Source organism: Drosophila busckii, chromosome 3R (genome assembly GCF_011750605.1).
Source record: "Drosophila busckii strain San Diego stock center, stock number 13000-0081.31 chromosome 3R, ASM1175060v1, whole genome shotgun sequence".
NCBI classification, from domain to species: Eukaryota; Metazoa; Arthropoda; class Insecta; order Diptera; family Drosophilidae; genus Drosophila; species Drosophila busckii.
In genome coordinates this window covers 6743369-6760891 of record NC_046607.1, presented here as the reverse complement: position 1 = coordinate 6760891, position 17523 = coordinate 6743369, and the positions used below count along the sequence as shown (strand labels likewise).

At 38.2% G+C, this 17523-nt stretch overlaps 1 protein-coding gene and 1 long non-coding RNA gene across 2 annotated transcripts; one reads left to right on the top strand and one right to left on the bottom strand.

Moving 5' to 3' along the window:
- Window positions 1-12791: 12791 nt before the first annotated feature.
- LOC117134864 lies at window positions 12792-13172 on the bottom strand. Its single transcript, XR_004458886.1, has 2 exons — window positions 13087-13172; window positions 12792-13016 (listed from the first exon to the last, which is right to left on the bottom strand). It is a non-coding gene; the product is annotated as an uncharacterized LOC117134864 (long non-coding RNA).
- A 1964-nt stretch (window positions 13173-15136) lies between these two features.
- On the top strand, window positions 15137-16258 carry LOC108601707. Its single transcript, XM_017989623.1, has 2 exons — window positions 15137-15346; window positions 15397-16258. The coding sequence occupies exons 1-2, from the start codon at window positions 15175-15177 to the stop codon at window positions 16245-16247; spliced, it is 1023 nt and encodes a 340-aa protein (XP_017845112.1). The 5' UTR covers window positions 15137-15174; the 3' UTR covers window positions 16248-16258.
- The last annotated feature ends 1265 nt before the right edge of the window (window positions 16259-17523 follow it).

Genomic DNA, 17523 nt, shown 5'->3' with positions numbered 1-17523 from the left:
AAACGAAACGAGTGTGTTTTATAGAAGGGAACGCACTGCGCCTTTGCGAATGCTAATTAAATTTAATTTCAATTATATTGTTTGTCTTTCATTAAGTCTTCAAATATACAAATAGCTTTCCCTATTATGAATGCTACTCTTATTTAAGCTTAAACTCTTTATTCAAGTCAAGCAGCAAGTAAATCGCTGCTTTATATATAGGCAACATTACTTGGTTATTATTCTGTTTGCTATTATTAAACAAATGTGCAACTCCTTTTGTATAGTTTGTCTTTGCGCTGATATAAAAGTAGGGCTATAAGTTCTAAATTAATCAATCAGTCTTACAATCAATTAATACATTTACTAATAAATGTAAAGTTCATTTCAAAATAAAAATTGTTACAAATGTCCTGAACGTTAATATGAAGATTAAATGAACTATGAACTCTACTTATACTGGTCTCTTTAGTATGATAATATCGACTACTCATTATGCAGTTGACCTAAGCTAAGTTTCCCTTTCACTGACAACTTTGTTAAGCATAAAATGCATAAGAATTCTAAGCTGCAGTTCAGCTTAAACCATTTTTGCATTAATCGTCTTTATTTGCAGCTTTGCGCATTGAGAAAGCCCTTTATTCATCTTGGGTCCTAAAAATCTGCACTCGTGCGCTGCGCTGCTTTGTTGGCTTGGCTTATGCTTTTTGCTTTGCTTTATGGTCGCCAAATTGCATTTTAATTGCGCGTAGTTGGCGCCTGTTTTGAGTGAGCGCAGCTGGGCTGCACAGCTGAATGCACAACAAGAAGTAATGCGCTTTAAAGCTGAGATTCGACTTAAAGTGCATAGTATACGTTAACAATTGAAATTGTAGTCTAATAGCTTTGTATACATTTTAGACGCAATGCGAATTTGTCGTTTGACTTTGACTACGTGAGCTTTTAATGGTATTTTATGCACAAGTTCGGGGCAAAGTTTGTGCCAAAGTTGAAGCGACTGCAGTCCCTTTGATTTCAACTTGACAAAACTTGCGCTAAGCGCATATTACAAACGCCTCGGCACGGACACAACTGCAGAGACTCGTAGCAAAAACTTTTTGCACAACTGCGCGCCCTCTCACTCTCTCACTCTGTCTCTCTCTCGCTTTTTTGGCGCTACCCAGTTGTTGGCCAACTGCTTGAGATGCAAGTAACCCAAACTGAGCTTGGCTGGACATTTGCATTGCATTCGAGCACACGTGAGTGCCTTGAGGTGGGCAGCAGCAGCAGCAGCACTGGGGCTGACAACGGAATTTAAACTCGTCGTTGTCGAGCTGCTTAAATATTTAAGCTGCTCAAATGCACAAAAAGTGCACAATGTGCAATTGCAATGTGCAAGTTTGTCTAATCAGCACTCTGGACGAGGACTAGGTTGCCTGAAGTGTTCGCACTCGACGCCAAATTGCGGCCTGTTTTAATTAACTAATTAATGCTATTAAAAATGATGGGCAAAGCGTGAGACTTTTGTCACGCCCCAGGGAATAAATGACAAGTGAAGGCAAATGGCGAAAGTAAATTGATAATGTTTGGAGTGAGTTTTTCTTCCGCCGCACGTGAATTTTAATATAATTAACGCTAAAAGCTTTTTTATGTTTCAAAATGTGCAGTACGCACACACACACACACACATGTGTGCATTATAATCGAGGTCAAGGATGCGCCAGAAAGAGAGAGCGGCAACAGCCTTGCAGCTTCTTTCAGCAGCAGCAGCCGCAATATGACAACATTTGCATGGTTAATCATACGCCATGTTGGCAGCAGCAAAGTTTTTCAAAAATTCAACAGCAACTGCAACTGAAGCCAGAAATCCTCTTAGTGCTAACAAGCAGCAGCTACAAGAAGACGACACGGCACAAAGGCAAATATTGAGACAAAAGCGAAACACACACACAACAAATGAAGAAACAAAGGCTGAGCGCGAGCGAGTGAGAGAGAGAGAGAGAGAGCGCGCGCAACAACTTGCAGAATGTAAATAGAAAATTGTATAATAACAAAGCACGTCGCAGGTGCAATTAGTGTGCAAATAAGCGTTTATTTGCTCAGAGCAAACAATCGAGCAAGTGCAAGGGGCACAAACACACACACACACCCACACACACATACGCGCTGCATGAGAAACTGACAAGTTGCAGTTGCAAGAATTGACCTCGTTACCCTTTCCTTTTCGCTTTAAGGCGTGCGCACCAGCTCAACTTTGTTTAATTGATCTACTGCCCTCAAATCAAAATTCAATTTGGCCTTACATCAATTGCGTCCATTTGGGAAAATAACGCCAGCAGCTACTAGACTGGCCATAAATCATGCTTATCAAGTATGTAAGAGTTAACTGTAGCAAATTTCTATGCTAAAGATGCTGATCGCTCGACCTGCACTTAGGCAAATCACAAGCGACATGCCACATGCTGCATGCCGCATGCAACATACGATTTGCACATTACTCAACTGCCAGTCACTACACCTACAAGCTCGACGACGGCTAGACAAACGGACTGCCATAGGCACCGCTGGGTATTGCTGTTTACTCACATGCAAAGTAACCCTGCCCGTATGTAGCGAGCAGCAACACAAAGCCTTAGACTAACTATAGAAGCAGCACCGGCAGCGTCAGCAACAACAACAACAACAATAACTTTCAGCTCAACTCAGCTCAATTGTAGAACTCAATTGACTGGCAAGGAAGGAAGCAACATGCTGTCGTAGACATCTCACATCTCAAACAGTTGCCCTGGGGCACGACCTGCCTGCCTGCCTGCCTGGCTGCCTGCCTTACACAAGTTGCGCATCCGCCCCCCAAACTGTATTTGTTTGCTGCTCTGTGCGCTCTGTCCACTGTGACAGTTGGCAGCTGCCAAAAAATTGTGCCCACTATATGCACAGGCCTGGGACTTAGCTATGTAGATGGCAATCGTTGCAATTTGGTCAGACTGCCATTTGTGGCAAATGGAAATTAAAATGTACTTTTTACCCGCCAACCATAGAATGTATAATCTTCATTCAACTTGTGAAAATTAAGGTATCAACATTGCTTTTCACTTGGGTGGACTACAAATGAAAAGCATTGCAAAGAAAAATCAATAAATAAGCTACTTTTATTTTAGATTTAAGATCTAAGTAAATTCAAAAAATGTTAAATTAAGTTAAAGATCTTAGAAGCAGCAAACTTTCATTATTTTGTCTTTTTTCTCACCTTAATTTCTACTATTAAAAAGAAAAAAAATACTACAATGAGAAAAAATTTTAAAATTATACAATTTTTTTATCATATCATAAATTTTTAACTATAAATTCATATCTCAACATTTTTCTATTCTGTCATTGCCCTCACGTCTGCTGAGAATGTTTCTGTTAATTTAATTCTTTTGCCAGTTGCTTTCTTTAGAAAAAGCATAAGAAAGATGCGAGTTTTTTTTGGCAGTGCAGATTATCTTTGACTATGAGTTTTTAAACTAAAAGCTAGAGCATCTTTAAATTAAATATCCACCAATTAAAAAGTTTGCACATAGCTCAAGCAATAAAACTTTCCTAACTACGATACTTTTACTCTGCAACATTTCAATTAAAATTATTTAAGCACACTTAAGCTTCGCACTTTTCAAATTCACCTAGATAGCAGTTAATAGTTATTTTCTACTTAACAGTAAATCTATTGTAAAATTGATTACCATCAGTGTCCGAGATATAATTTGTTAGCAAGTTTGTTGTCTGTTCGCTCGTTCGTTTATATTTTATGCTTTGAAACGACTCTTGCGGTTCATTATATTTGCATAGCTGTCAGCGATTATGCCAAACCGTAACTGTTGGCAAAAGTTTTCGTTTAACGTAAACTATGCTAAAATGTTATTAGCGCTTAATTAGTGTAGAACTTTTGCTTTTCTGAAATGCCCACAAAAACCAAAGCCAGTGTACCGAGTGCCGACTGCCGAAGGGCCAAGACCACAAAGGCAAAAGGTGCACCCAAAGAACTTTTGCTGCAAGCTTTGTGGTAAACTTTTAATAATGTTCAGCTAAAATGAAATAATGCGTTTTGCCTGCCAGACTGTGGATATATATTGAAGTCTGCCCGCTCAGCTGTGCACATCCTCTTTAAAAAGCACATGCACCACCAGCGCCAGCGGTCTACAGTGGAGCGGAGCCAAGTGAGTCGGTTAGTAAGCCGAAAGTTGCTCCGAAGCAATTCATTAAACATTCACCGAGCTGTCTCTAGCGCTAAAATGGGACACACTTGGCAACATACATATGTGAGCTAAAGTGACAGGACAAGACAAGGACAAAGAGCACATGCTGCAGACTATAGCTAAGGCCTGAGTGGCGAGCATGTGCAGCGTCCAGCAAATTGTCATGTGTCCTCTCTGCTATTTACGACATTAGAGCAAACTGTTAAGAGGTCAACAACCCCATACAACATCCATTCAGCTCACAGGCAAGGCACAACCCAATGCCAATGCATTTTTATGCCTCTAAACGAAACAAACTAATCAACATTATATAATGTGAAAACAAGAAGCAATTGAGTTATTTTAAATTCAGTTGGGCTTGCTTACTTTTGTAGTGTAAAGTACACATAAGCGCTAAAAAAAAATACACACATTCGTCTTAGATCTTTATTAATTAATTCAGTTTATAATTCATAGCTAAGGGCTGCGCTACCAGAAACATCAGGAGACGAGCATTTGCTCTGAAGCGACAGAATGATGCAGTAAAATGTTAAGTTAAATTAAAGCTTGTATTATTCTATGTTAAGTGAGTCATAAGAAGTGTGAGTTGAGAGTAAAGAAAAGTATCAACGAGTGATAGATTATTGAGTTACTAAAGTTTAAATTAAAGAGTGTCTTTATTGATGTTATTATTAACAATAAAGAAATAGCAGCAATAGTTAGCGAAGCCTCTTGTTTGTATTTTATTTTATGTAACTTAGAATTTGGAGGCTCTTGTTGAACGTATATTCATACTATTAGTTAGTTAAATTCATATAAATAAAGCGCACTTGGACATGCTAAATATGCCGACTCATCAGTAATGTTATGCGGTCATATTACATTGCATTCGTGGAACTCATGTATACGAAAATATTTCAGCAATTTGCTGTTCGTTTTAAAATACACTAAGTACATACATATTCCAGTATCATTTAATCAAATATCAATCATACTTTCAATGCTGGAATATAAATATTAAGCTGTAGCCTTTGGCTTTCGGCGCTAAGTTGTACATTAAAATCGCAAGTATGTAAATATTTAATGAAGTCAACCTCATGCAAACACAGCTGTGAAAAAAGTGCGTGAGCAACCTTTAACTTTAATTAATTTTACATAATTTGGTGGCAGCTTTAAGTTAGTTAATTAAATTGCCAACAGCACACAGATGAGTGTGTTTGCTTTTTATAGCGTACGCTTGCAATGGTCCATCAAAAAATTTAATAGACTGTCATAACAAACAGAAGCAGCAGCAGTAGCAGTAGCAACGATAACAAGAACAACAAGCACATTTATATATTGGAATTTACGAGCACTTTATAGGGATTGCCGGCCATATAATATAGTAGTATATGCGCGCTATATTTATCAAATATCAGCTCATTGGCTGCATGCCGCAAAACAAACATAATGCGCGTTTATAATGCTTATAGTGTCGAACTAAGCGTATGCGCAATATGTGCTAAAAGGGAATTGCAATCAATGCCTAATTTAAATGCATTTATATGTGGAAAAACGAAAAATAAACAACCGAAAAATGTTGCAAGTAAACGTTATGTTTATAACAAATAAGCACACATGCATAAATATACGCTATTAATGAGCTTATTTATAGCATAGTCATGCACACACACACATACAAGGACAGCCTGTTGAAAATAAAGCTCGGAGTTCTCGTTTGCCTTTACAGTTGAATGCGTTTTAAATGAACACTTTGAAACTATATTTAAACCATTTTGCATGTAAATAAACATTTGTGTGTGTGTGTGTGTGCGTGAATTTGCTATCAATGACAGCAATTTATCATTTAACGCATACAACATGATTTATTGATGTCAGTGGGTAGGTGTGGGCCACAAAGAGCACTTAATGATTGTGGAAAAAATACACACGTGTGCACAACTTAAACAGAAATTAATAAATCAAAGCATCAATGCGGCTATTCAAATGTATATTTGAGATGAGCGCTTGCATTGCAATGCTAGGTGGGGTGGCAGTTTTTAAAGCAGCCTAAAAGTCGACTATCAAAATGATTTTGTTAAGTGCCAAGAGTGCAAGTGTTAAGAGCGACAACAAATATTACGTATACGCTGCATTGCTCTTAAAAGTTTGCGTTATCCGCAGCTGCGCAGCTGGCGCACGCTACGCTGGATAAACTGCGGCACACGTGTCTTTGTTTACCTTCTATGTTTGTCGCCTTGTTGTTGTTTTGCTTTGTACTTTTCAGCGCCAGCAGCAGCAGCACTCTGAGTAGCGTTAACCTAGTTCAGTGCGTAATACTGCACCAATTGCCACAAATTGTGCGTATGTTTGTGCTGGCTGCTGTTGCTATTCTTGTTCATCATGCTGCTGCTGATGCTGCTGTTTGGCTTTGCTTGCGGTGTGCTTCAAGAGCGCTCGTTTTACCAACAGAAGACGACTGTGAAGTGAAGTTCCTTTTGCACATTTGTGCTGAGTGGGCACTTGAGTTGTGCAGCAGCAGCAACTGCTCTTTGGGCCCAAAGTGACAAAAAGGCACAAGCTGACACATTGTTCACACACAGCCACAGTGTATGTGAATAATGTGCGCACAGCGGCATAAGAACAGTATGCGGTAAAGTTTGTGTAATGATTCTTTGATTACTGCCACTTGAAGTGATGGCATTATGATAGACAAGTCCATGGTGACCACACAGACTGGTGTGTAAAGCAAACTTTTAAAGCAGCCAGCTTAAACTTAATTATCTACACAAGTGGCCGCAAAATGTTTTTACTGCCGCGCGCCTGCTAAGAAACACATAAAATTTATTGGCTGTAAAAAAATCGCAACAAAAAAATTATTACAAGTTTGCATGCATTAAGTTTATGCTGCCTCCTTTCGCTTACACTCTTTCTCTTTTATTATCTATGCCTTTCAGTTTACTTTCAGTGAGCTGCACACAGCAGCTGCAATTCAAATTGCGCCACTTGCAGTTTGTATTGTTTTCTTGTTTCCAAGCCCAGGGACTTATACCACTTATATGCATAATCTGCACCTGACGGCAAACTATGCAAATATATACATATAGTGCACATATATACAATTATATAGCATGTAATTTGGTCAGCCGGTTTGCATTGTTGACACACATTTTTTCACATGAAATTTTTGGGGGCCACAGCTTAAAGTTTATCAACATCGGCCACGCTAAAAATATATGCAACAATATTTGTTTAGCGACTGGGAGACCTTTGAGTTTATTTTAACTTTTGCTGCTGCAAATTTAATGAACGTAGGCGCTGCTTAATTATTCCATTTCAGGCAAGTTTATTTTCTACACGCGCGTTTTTACGCCGCAATTGAAATTTTTAATTGGCAAATGCGTGGGCGCGTCCACAATCCACTCGCAGCGTCTCTCTCCTGTGGATTGGCCTCGCCTGGGGTTGCCATTGTGGGTTGGTGGTTGGATTCAGGTTCTCGCTTAAGCCGCCCAGCACACAAAGTCTATGAGGCAGACCTTCTGCGTCGACGGCGACGTAAACGTCAACGTCTGTGCTGGCGCTTTGTGGCATTTTAATTATAAGCTTCGAACGCGAAAGCGCGCGCAGCTGACTAATGAAATTAAAAAGTCGCTTAAATATAATTATAATAAAATAGAGTTCCCCGCCAAAGCAACAAAGGTCACAGATTAAAGTTAACCAGCATGGCTGATCTTTCAAATCACACACACACATGGCTAGACACACACACACACTCACATGTCGCTGTCATTAACACGCACGTGCCTCTACGTCAGCCAATCGCAACAAATTAATTGGCATTTGCGGTTAGCCTAAATGCAATTAGCTGCCCACAATTATAATTAGGAGAACTTCACACTTGTTCATATAATTGCGGTTTTGTATTTATAGATTAAACTAGTATTAGCGTCTGTTATAGCATCTCGAAGAGTTGAACATTCAAACCAAATGGTTTGGGCGTTTATGCAATTTCAATAAACATGGGCAATGCTTTTAGAAATTGCCAACAAACTTAATTTCGTTTTATATACAGCTTACCCTAGTACACAATTCTAAACATGTTCATATATCAGCGCATACATATTTATATGAATGCTAGGTTATATACCTACGCAACTGTCGGGGCATTCAAATTTATCACATTACATTTAATCCGTTTTGAACGCAGCGCCACTGCGAGGGTAGCTCGAGTACAATTAGAGAGTTAGCAGACAAGAATTGAGACATTTAAATAGATATATAAAAAACATAGTTTTTCAAATATTTGTTGAACAAGTAGTGACGATAAGTTGACCTTAAATGTGTCACTATTAATAACAAACACTCACTAAAAGCTGATTGAGTTTTTGTTCTTTCCTGTTTAACATTTCTAATATATAAATTTATATACATTTATTTTCTTTTTAAATTACATTTAATTTTAATTTAATTTATATTTAATTTAATTAATTTTAAATTCTTTGGTGTAGTCAACCCTCGACTCTCTATAATCGCCAATAATAAACAATTGTGACTAAAATAAATCATTTTTTTTAATATTAAAAGACTTTAAACAACTAATGCTTTCCGTCTGTCTGTCTGTTTATATCTGTAGATCACTCAAACACGTTTAAGCTCTTGCATCAAACGGTCTAATAGAATAAGCAACCCCCGTTTTTGTGACCACAGCGCATACGGCGAACGTTTATAAAATATGCATACACTTTAGATTTATTTTGTATGCGGCGATTATAATGCAAATGCTCACACTTTTGACAGCAGTCCAAAATGCTTTTCCGAAATGGATTTCGCTTTAGTGGCAGTGGCATAGGCAGACAAACGGCGCAGGCAGGACACCAAATATTCATGCGACTACTGCGACAAGAGAGAGGGAGAGGGAGAGAGAGAGAGAGAGAGCGCAAAGTTTAAAAACATGTATTGCTTTTAGCAAACACACGCAGTCTCTCTCGCTATAAATGCCACAATAAACCCATAAATAATCAAAATCTGAGCTGTGGCAACTGCGTTAGACCCAATGGACTTCAAATTTTGTCAGCATCGATAGCGGCAACCGTAATGGGCATGGGGCAGCGTTGCATGGCCTTCTATATACTGAACCTAAATCATAAGCTAGAGAGTCCGGCGTGCAAATTGACACGCTCACTGCTTGGGGAAATCAGCGATAGCTTCGACAACAACAACAATGACAACTGGTCAGCGTACAGATCGTATGAAAACATGTAGTGGCAACTGTGTGGCATATATTGCCAATTTTTAGCGCACAGAAGAAAAAAAAGCAAATAATAACATTGCGCAAAGCAATCACAAACCAATTAGCTTGAAAGTCAGGCGAAAGCTAAAATTCTGGCAAAATATTTCAACGTCAATGCAATCAAATTGCTGGCAGTTTCATTTTTGCAGAAATTCTCAATTCGCGTGTAATTTGCAAACTGCAAAATCGATGCACAAACTGCTGAAAGTTTTCTATTTGCCTTTTAAAGCGGCTGGCTGGCTGACTGGCTGGCTGGCCTCTATCCAGCGCTATGCCTTGGGGCACATTACGTATACGCGCCGTTGGTTTCTGCGCGAATGGCGCCTTTTAGTCTTTGCACTTCATTAGCAACTGCTGCATACCTGACTCGTAAACTTTTTTCTAACTATAATTTTTGCTATGGCTTTTGCCAGGCTGACCACTGAAGTCCTATGAGCTGCAAATAAGAAATGTAATAAAAATACAATATATATAAAATAGTCTTAGGCAATTTGAATTTCATATATATTTATTCTAGCTATAAATCAAAAAACTTTTGTTATATTATTTATTATAAACTTTGAATATACTTTATTTATATTTATAATGCTTTCTTCAAAAACTCTATGTCGCTATAAATTTAATTAAAGCATATAAATCGCTGCTAAGTTTAATCGGAATGAAAAAATGAAAACAAATCAGAATCAAAGCGTTCGTAGTTTTGTTCTCAGCAATTTTTTAAAGAGTAAAAATTCACACGATTTGAAGCTCTGTTGAGTTTTCAACGCAATTTCCAAAATTTTAATTAATTTAATTAAATCGCTGTTAGGTTTAATCTGAAAATAGTCATGCTAAAAATTAAAACAAATCAGAATCACAGGGCTCGTTGTTTTCTTCTCACCAATTTTTTAGAGAGTAAAAATTTACAGAATTGCTGAGCTCAGCTCTGCTGAGTTTTAAACGCAATTTCCAAATAGTTCTGTCGTAGTCATAGTCTTGTTATACTCTTATTAAGGAGTAATCTTGGTATGACCATAATGGTCTACACACAATTTAAAATTCGTAGGTAAAATTGTATGTAATCAATTTTTAATATGCTTTGCCTGCCCATAGCGCACAGCTTTCCCTTTAACAACAACATGATAATCGCAGTAGCCCATTGGCAGCCGCAATTATAATCGCTGGAATTCGTCAATAGATATAAAGTTAGTTTTATTGTCGCACCCAAAGTGTTGTTGTTGCTGCTGTGGCTTGGCTTAAAGTTTTTGGCAATCGTTTTGTTTTTAGTTAGCTGTTGGTTCGCCAGCTAAAGCAGCGTCGAACTTTGCTAAAAGCATCAGTAACGACTGCGTGTGTGTGTGTGTGTGTGTGTGGGTGTGGTTGTGGGGCAAAGTCAACTCAATGAAGCCAAACAAATATGTATGTATTGGGATTGGGATTGGGTGGGAAAAAGTTTTCCAATTTTCGATTGCCAATTGTGCAAAAATTTTCGTGCAACTTGCTGGGGGAATACGAGAAAACAAAAAAAAAATAGATTTTATAAATGTCAGTGCGATATGTGCGCGGTTTGCCCTAAAGACAATAAAGCTGCCCCCACCCCCAACTTTAACTAGATTGAAAACTTGTCATTAAAAATAATTATGTGTGGCTAATTCAAAATGTCAACAGTTTTGTGGCAAGCAGAAATGTTATTTAAACAAATGCTAAGCTGCGGTGGGTTGGCTTAATACTTACAACTATATAAGAGTTGTATCTGCTGATATTGTTGTTGTTGTTGTTGTTGATATTGTTGCTATTATTATTGTAACTGTCGGCATTAACTTTCGCTTTGACGGCAAACTTTTGCTTTTCATGGTAGAGCTGGCTGAGCAAAAACTTTATTGCTAACACAATGCAGCAAAGTTTTCGAACTTCAAGTGCATGTGAAGTTGCCGTACACCTGCACCACACCCCCCAACCACCCACCAGCACCATCACGCCCAGGACAACTGCTACAATATAAAAGTTAAAGTCAAGTTTTCACTTGGCGCACATTTGACTTACTTGCTGTCCATTTTATATATAGTCTCTGATTCTGCAATTATATATATGCATGTGTGTGTGCGTGTGTGTCTGGCAGTTTGGCAAAGTGCTTGTAAAGCAAGTAGTTATGACTTTTTATATGCATTGCATATAGTGTCAGCGATTTGTATAGTCGATGGCGGCACTTTAAACTTGCCATTGCCAAAGTGTTTGTAATACGCTCGTTACATTTATTATTGAGTGCCAGTTATGCGGGCTGAACAATGCTCAGCCCCCCAACGAACACATGGCTTGGCTTATTCGCAAGCCTAGCAGACAGAACGTTTTGCTGTTTACCATTTGCCATTTGAATGCGAAACGCGCCTGACATTCAGCCCGAAATTCCCCGGCGTTAAGCACATTGCCCATAGCATACTTATCCGGTTAACAGCAACGCCAAACGCCGCCATACGACTGACAGACAGACAGACAGACGGCAGACGGCAGACGGCAGACGGCAGACTTCAGACGAGTCGACTATCAGTATCCAAAGGCGGGTTGCAGTAAATGCATATTTTATATTTTCATTTCATTGAAACCGACATGTAGCCCCAGCCCAGCATTGCAAGCGCCCAAGCAGGTACACACAACTCTCTCTCTATATATATGATATTTTATGCAGAACGTTCTGCTGCTGAGTAAGGCAACAAACATAAGTTGGAATTGAAGTTATATGCACATGCTCGCATCTCGTTTGAGTAGCAAACAAAATGTCAACGTTTTTAATTAGCTTATCGCAAACGCCGCGGGATAATTTTCTGGCTCTGTAGTTGAAACTTTTCAGTTAAATTGTATTTTTTTACCGTGTCTGAATAAAAAATGATTTCCAACACGTTCAAGCTGCTCACTCAGCTTTAATATTTAGTTTGAGCTGCTAAATTATTTAGCAATATGCAAATGAATAAATTTGTTTGCTCAACTTTGCCAAACTACGCAATAAAACTGTTCAAGACATGGCCCATCAAACGAACAGCCGTAAAAGCCGAGGCTTGCACTTGGGCTTCAGATGATGCCCCAGAGTAGAGTGTGCTAGTATGCTAGTGTGTGTGCGTGTGTGTAATATTATGCAGCTAAAGTTTATATTCATGCTTCGCTTGTCACCAAAAATATTGCACTTTATATATCATCTGGGGAAAAAATAACAGATGTGTATAAGTTTATATACAAAAGTGAAAAATGCGACTTGCGCGGCTTGTGCACAAATATAATACGTAACTGTAGCCTGAGCTTTGCAGTTGAAGCAGCGAATGCGAATACGAATACTATATAAAGTATTAAATTCTATAAAAATGCATACACTTTAATTTAAATATTTTGCTGTTTTACATTTTATTGCACATAATTGGATATACTGCATACATATGTAATTTAAATATTGGCTCATTAATGCTGAGCCGCTTGGTTCATTTCACAATCATGTAATTAATTCTTGTTGGCACAGCATTTGTCCTTGGAACTATTTTTGCACTCACACTGGCAGCAGCAGCAGCAGTTGTTGCAACATCTGCTTGCCGTTTGGCACTGGCACTGGGAGTCTGTGAAGTGGAAAATGAATTTCATTAATTATATGGTTATATAGTCAATAATATATGCAGTAATACTCACTATTTCCACAACACTTGCAAACCATTTTGCTTGAAATGTATTTTATGTTTTTTATGCTTTCAACGTTAATTGATTGAACACTGTATGCAGAGTCTGACTACAGCAAGGCTGCTTCTTCTTTTTATAGATCGTTTTTGCACACTGCTTAGGCACACGCCACAAGCATTTAGCTGCTTATCAGTGCGTGCGCAAATTGCGTAGCCGCACTGTTATCGCAACTGCACACGTTTGCTTATCTTATCAATTGGCCTAACGTTTGTCAATTTCATTGTACAGCTCTAGACAAGTTACTCATGCATTTGAAGTCTAAATATACTTGTACTAAATTGAGCCCAATTTATAGTACACTCCATAGTAAAAGTCTTACTTGCTTACTCCTATTGCACTCCTGAGTCCTGCACCTGCTCATTTTGTATGAACAGCGCGTTTTACTCTGCCGCTTCATAGTCTCAATTTCTTGGCTATAGTATGTGCCAGTTTGATTTTGCAGCACGTTGCACTCTCGTATGTGCTGCCGTACGCTGTTAGCTGATTTGCTTTTACTGCCTAAGCAGTGCAGTCTTTGTTTGTTGTTTAGACGGCAAATTGCAAGGATTTGGCATTGTTTCAGCACGTGGCTCGGGCTCGGTCTCGGTCTCGACTCGGCTGCTGCTGTGCCCCAAATTTGCCTGATTAAACGTTTAGACGGGCTATGGGCAAAAACCAATTGGTTGGTTGTCGGTGGGGTCATGTAGTAAAATCATTCGATTTTCATGGCAAATTCAAAGCAACTGAATGTTCACAGCGGGCTTCAATTTGTATTGGGACAGTTAGTGGTCTTGTTAGCCGAACGTGCCTGCTTATAGAAGCCAATGACACAAATGAGAAATTAAGTGGCATTAGAGTTTGAAAAGGCAATCATTAAAGCAAGTTAAAACAATATGGGTTGATTTAAAAGCGCAATGAAATTAATTTGTGATTTCTTTTGCATTGCATTGCATTGTTTGCTTATAAAATAATTAAAAGTAAGTAAATGTATGACTCATACAAAATATAAAAGACACTTCTTCAATAAATATTTGAAGCCTCAGGCTACTAGAAATTGTTGATGTCCTTAAATTATTATTAAATTTTGATTCCAGTTCAAGCAGAGGCAATTTGCAGGAACGACAGCAATTGCACTTGCATTTTATTTCTACTTTAGAATAAACAGGCACGCATTAAAGTTGTCTTCCTGATGAAGACAATAATACTCTTAAAAAATATCAAAAATATTTTACTTCTTTGCACTACACATTTAATTGTTTTAATGGACCGCGAGACTTTTAAAAACAAAGCGAGCAAATTACAGTGAAACCCTCTAATTATTATTTAATTAAGCGAATTCTTAAATTTTGACTTGGCTAAAGTTTTATCCAGCTAATTGAAAACGGTTACAGCGATCTCTGTTTGTTTGTGAAAAGTGTAAAGTAATGAGGTTCTTAGCATAAAGTATGCAGAACCTTTTTGGTAAGTTTTCTAACTAACTGAAACTGAGCCAAAGTATCTGCTGAGTGTATACGGCAACATATGTGCTGTGCAAACATTTGCCACATTTACGCTGCATTAAAAACGCATTTTCATATCCGTCGTCCGTCGTGCTTAATAGTCTGTGCAACAATGTGAAGATGTAAGTGTGCGTGAGTGTTTTAGCACAGGAGCGAACTCAACTAATAAAGGGTGACACATTTTGTTTTATACTTTAGATATCAGCTCAGAATATGTTGAAAAAAATATAATTCTTTTATATTTATATCATATTATATAAAAAAAAGACTGTCGAGAGTATTTTGTAGCTTTTTCGTTGCACTTCTTATAAGATATTTTTATTTTAAATATTAAACTTGATTAACTTTAAATACTTTTTTGTAATTATCAACAATACATACATAAAATAAATATAAACTAAAACTATTTTATCAATTTCTTGCTTATACTTTTAACATCTTTCAATAAACGAATTAAAGTCACATACATTATATTAATTTTTGAGAGTAGTAGGCATTTTATTTCATGCTCTATGGACATTTATTTATAACAAATCAGTGTGATTTTTCAATAACTTAAACAATGGAAGCAGCTAGACTACACGCTCGAAGAGCTTCGTGGTTTTCGTGCGACATAACCAAAGAAATGGAATGTCAGCAGATAAGCAGAAGAACTCATTCAACTCAAAAGCAAACGCGCTTTGAGCCTTACTTGGCAGCTACTACTCCAAGAGTAGTTAAAGAAAAATCCAGAGGTAAGTGTCTCACTGCATGCAGCAATTTAATTGCAGTTCATTTTGTTTAGAGTACAAAAAGTCGCTTTCGCTGTCAAAACTAAAGCCGGAGCAACATTGTCTGCTATATATACAGGATCTGAGCTTTGACATTCGACATCATGAGCTGTTTGAGCATTTCTGCATCTATGGCAACATAGAGAATGTGAATGTGCGTCAGCGAACGGATAACTATAAATATGCTACAATACGCTTTGCTGCCGCCAAATCCGCAGAGTTTGCGCTTGCCGCCAATCCGCATAAGCTTCAGCACAAGCACTATTATTGTCGCAGGGCGGGATTCTGGCGTCCTGGCGTGCCCAGGTCGAACAAGGACATAACGGAGCATCAACAACAACAGCGCAGCAGCAGCCTAAGGGATAGACAGCTTAACGATCTACAAGAGCGTTGCTATGTATATGAACCAAAGCTACAAGTGCCATCGTCTGTAGCAGCTAGCGGCAGCTACAAGCAGTCGGCAGCATTGTTGCCACAATTATCGAAAATGCTGTTGCGTTGCATGCGAAAGGAAACACAAGCACAAGCCTTGCCGCCGAGCAAAGCGCCGAGACCAATAACAACGGCAGCAGCAACATTTCTGCAGCATCAACAAGCGCTTATGTCCAACATGGGGCAGAGCTCTCGCTTTGTGCGTCATTGCTATACGGATGTCATGGCATATAGGCAGCATCCCAGGCAATGGCAAGAGCTGCCGATTGATTACAAGACGCCAGTTACAGCAGCTGAATATGTAGCGCTGAGAGAAAATCTATTTCCCACGCCAAACAACGAAGAATGCAATAACAGTGAAGTTATCCCTAGTGGTATCAGAAATACGCATGTTAATAGAATATTCAATACAATCTTTCATGTTGTACTGTAGACATCAATAGTAGAAGAATTTAATAAAATATTTCTGAGCTATACGCTTGCTTTAAATGTAAGTTGCAAATGTTTTAAATTCATTAATGAATAAAGTTAGTATGAGCCTAAGTATTATTTTATATTTATATATTGCCAATATATTTAAGTTTTTTGCAGCAAAGTAAATTAAAAATTCCAACACTAACTAAATATGTTTTGCTACATAACAAATTGCTAACAAATAAAATAAATATACAATTTATGCAGTTTGAAGTGCCTGCGCATCTTTAAATACATAAAATTTTCAATTTAGCAAATAATGTTTAAATGAAAACTCAGTTCCATATCTCAAATGCTTACGAACTTCAAAATCCGCTCCTGTGCTATTTCAACTGCACGTACATGCTCATACCCATACGTATACGTAATACGCTTGCATGTATTTGTGTAATGCTGATGGAGCTCGTTTACAGTGCCGGCAAGTAAAACCATATAATTTGAGCATCATGTTGATGCACTTATGAGTGCACTTGGCAAGCACTGCAATAGATAAACATCAAGCAGAGCAAGAGAAACAGCAATGCACCCACTGAAACAGTGTGGGGAGTGACTTTAGTTGAAGTGTGAGTATTCAATATGGCACTTGCATACTTATGTGGCAGCATCATCATTTCCAGCGCTATTGCTTATTAAAACACTGGCTCATATACTTTTGTGGGTGCCTCAACGAGCTTGTGATTTTTACTGCAAAGCTATTCACTTTGATTGCTTTTGGACAATACGTCGTATGATTGTTTTTGCTAGCCGCTGGGACTGGAGAGTCCAACTTAAGTGCTCCAGTTGCAACTCGTGTTGAATGTGTGGCAAAATTGATTTGTGCACGTGTGCTGTTAGCTAATGAGCCGGAACACTCTCAGCTCAGCTCAGCTTCAGCTTCTGGGACCACAAAAGCCAACACGATTGCGATTGCATATTGCAGGCGTTGCATGCAACAGCAGCAGACTATGCTGGCTGACATTTTTGTGATTGCAACAAATTACAACTGACAGGTTGAACATTGCTGCTCTGCGTTCAGAGTTCACTTAATTAACGCCATTTGAACATGAGCACATGCGCTTAGCTTTAAGCTTTAAATATTGTTTAATTAATTCAAGCTAATAAATAGAAAGTCTTTAAATTAAGTAGTTTGCAGACAAGACAGCCCAGACAAGTTGTGCAGTTGTTTAGTTCTTTAAGCATTATTAATATGCTAATGCCAGTTGTTGCAGACACACTGTGATTAGCCACTATTGTTT

Coding starts and splice junctions, on each gene's coding strand:
- LOC108601707 (XM_017989623.1), top strand. CDS start 15,175: ATGGAAGCAGCTAGACTACACGCTCGAAGAGCTTCGTGGTTTTCGTGC. Junction 15,347..15,396: donor AGTTAAAGAAAAATCCAGAG/GTAAGTGTCTCA, acceptor CATTTTGTTTAG/AGTACAAAAAGTCGCTTTCG.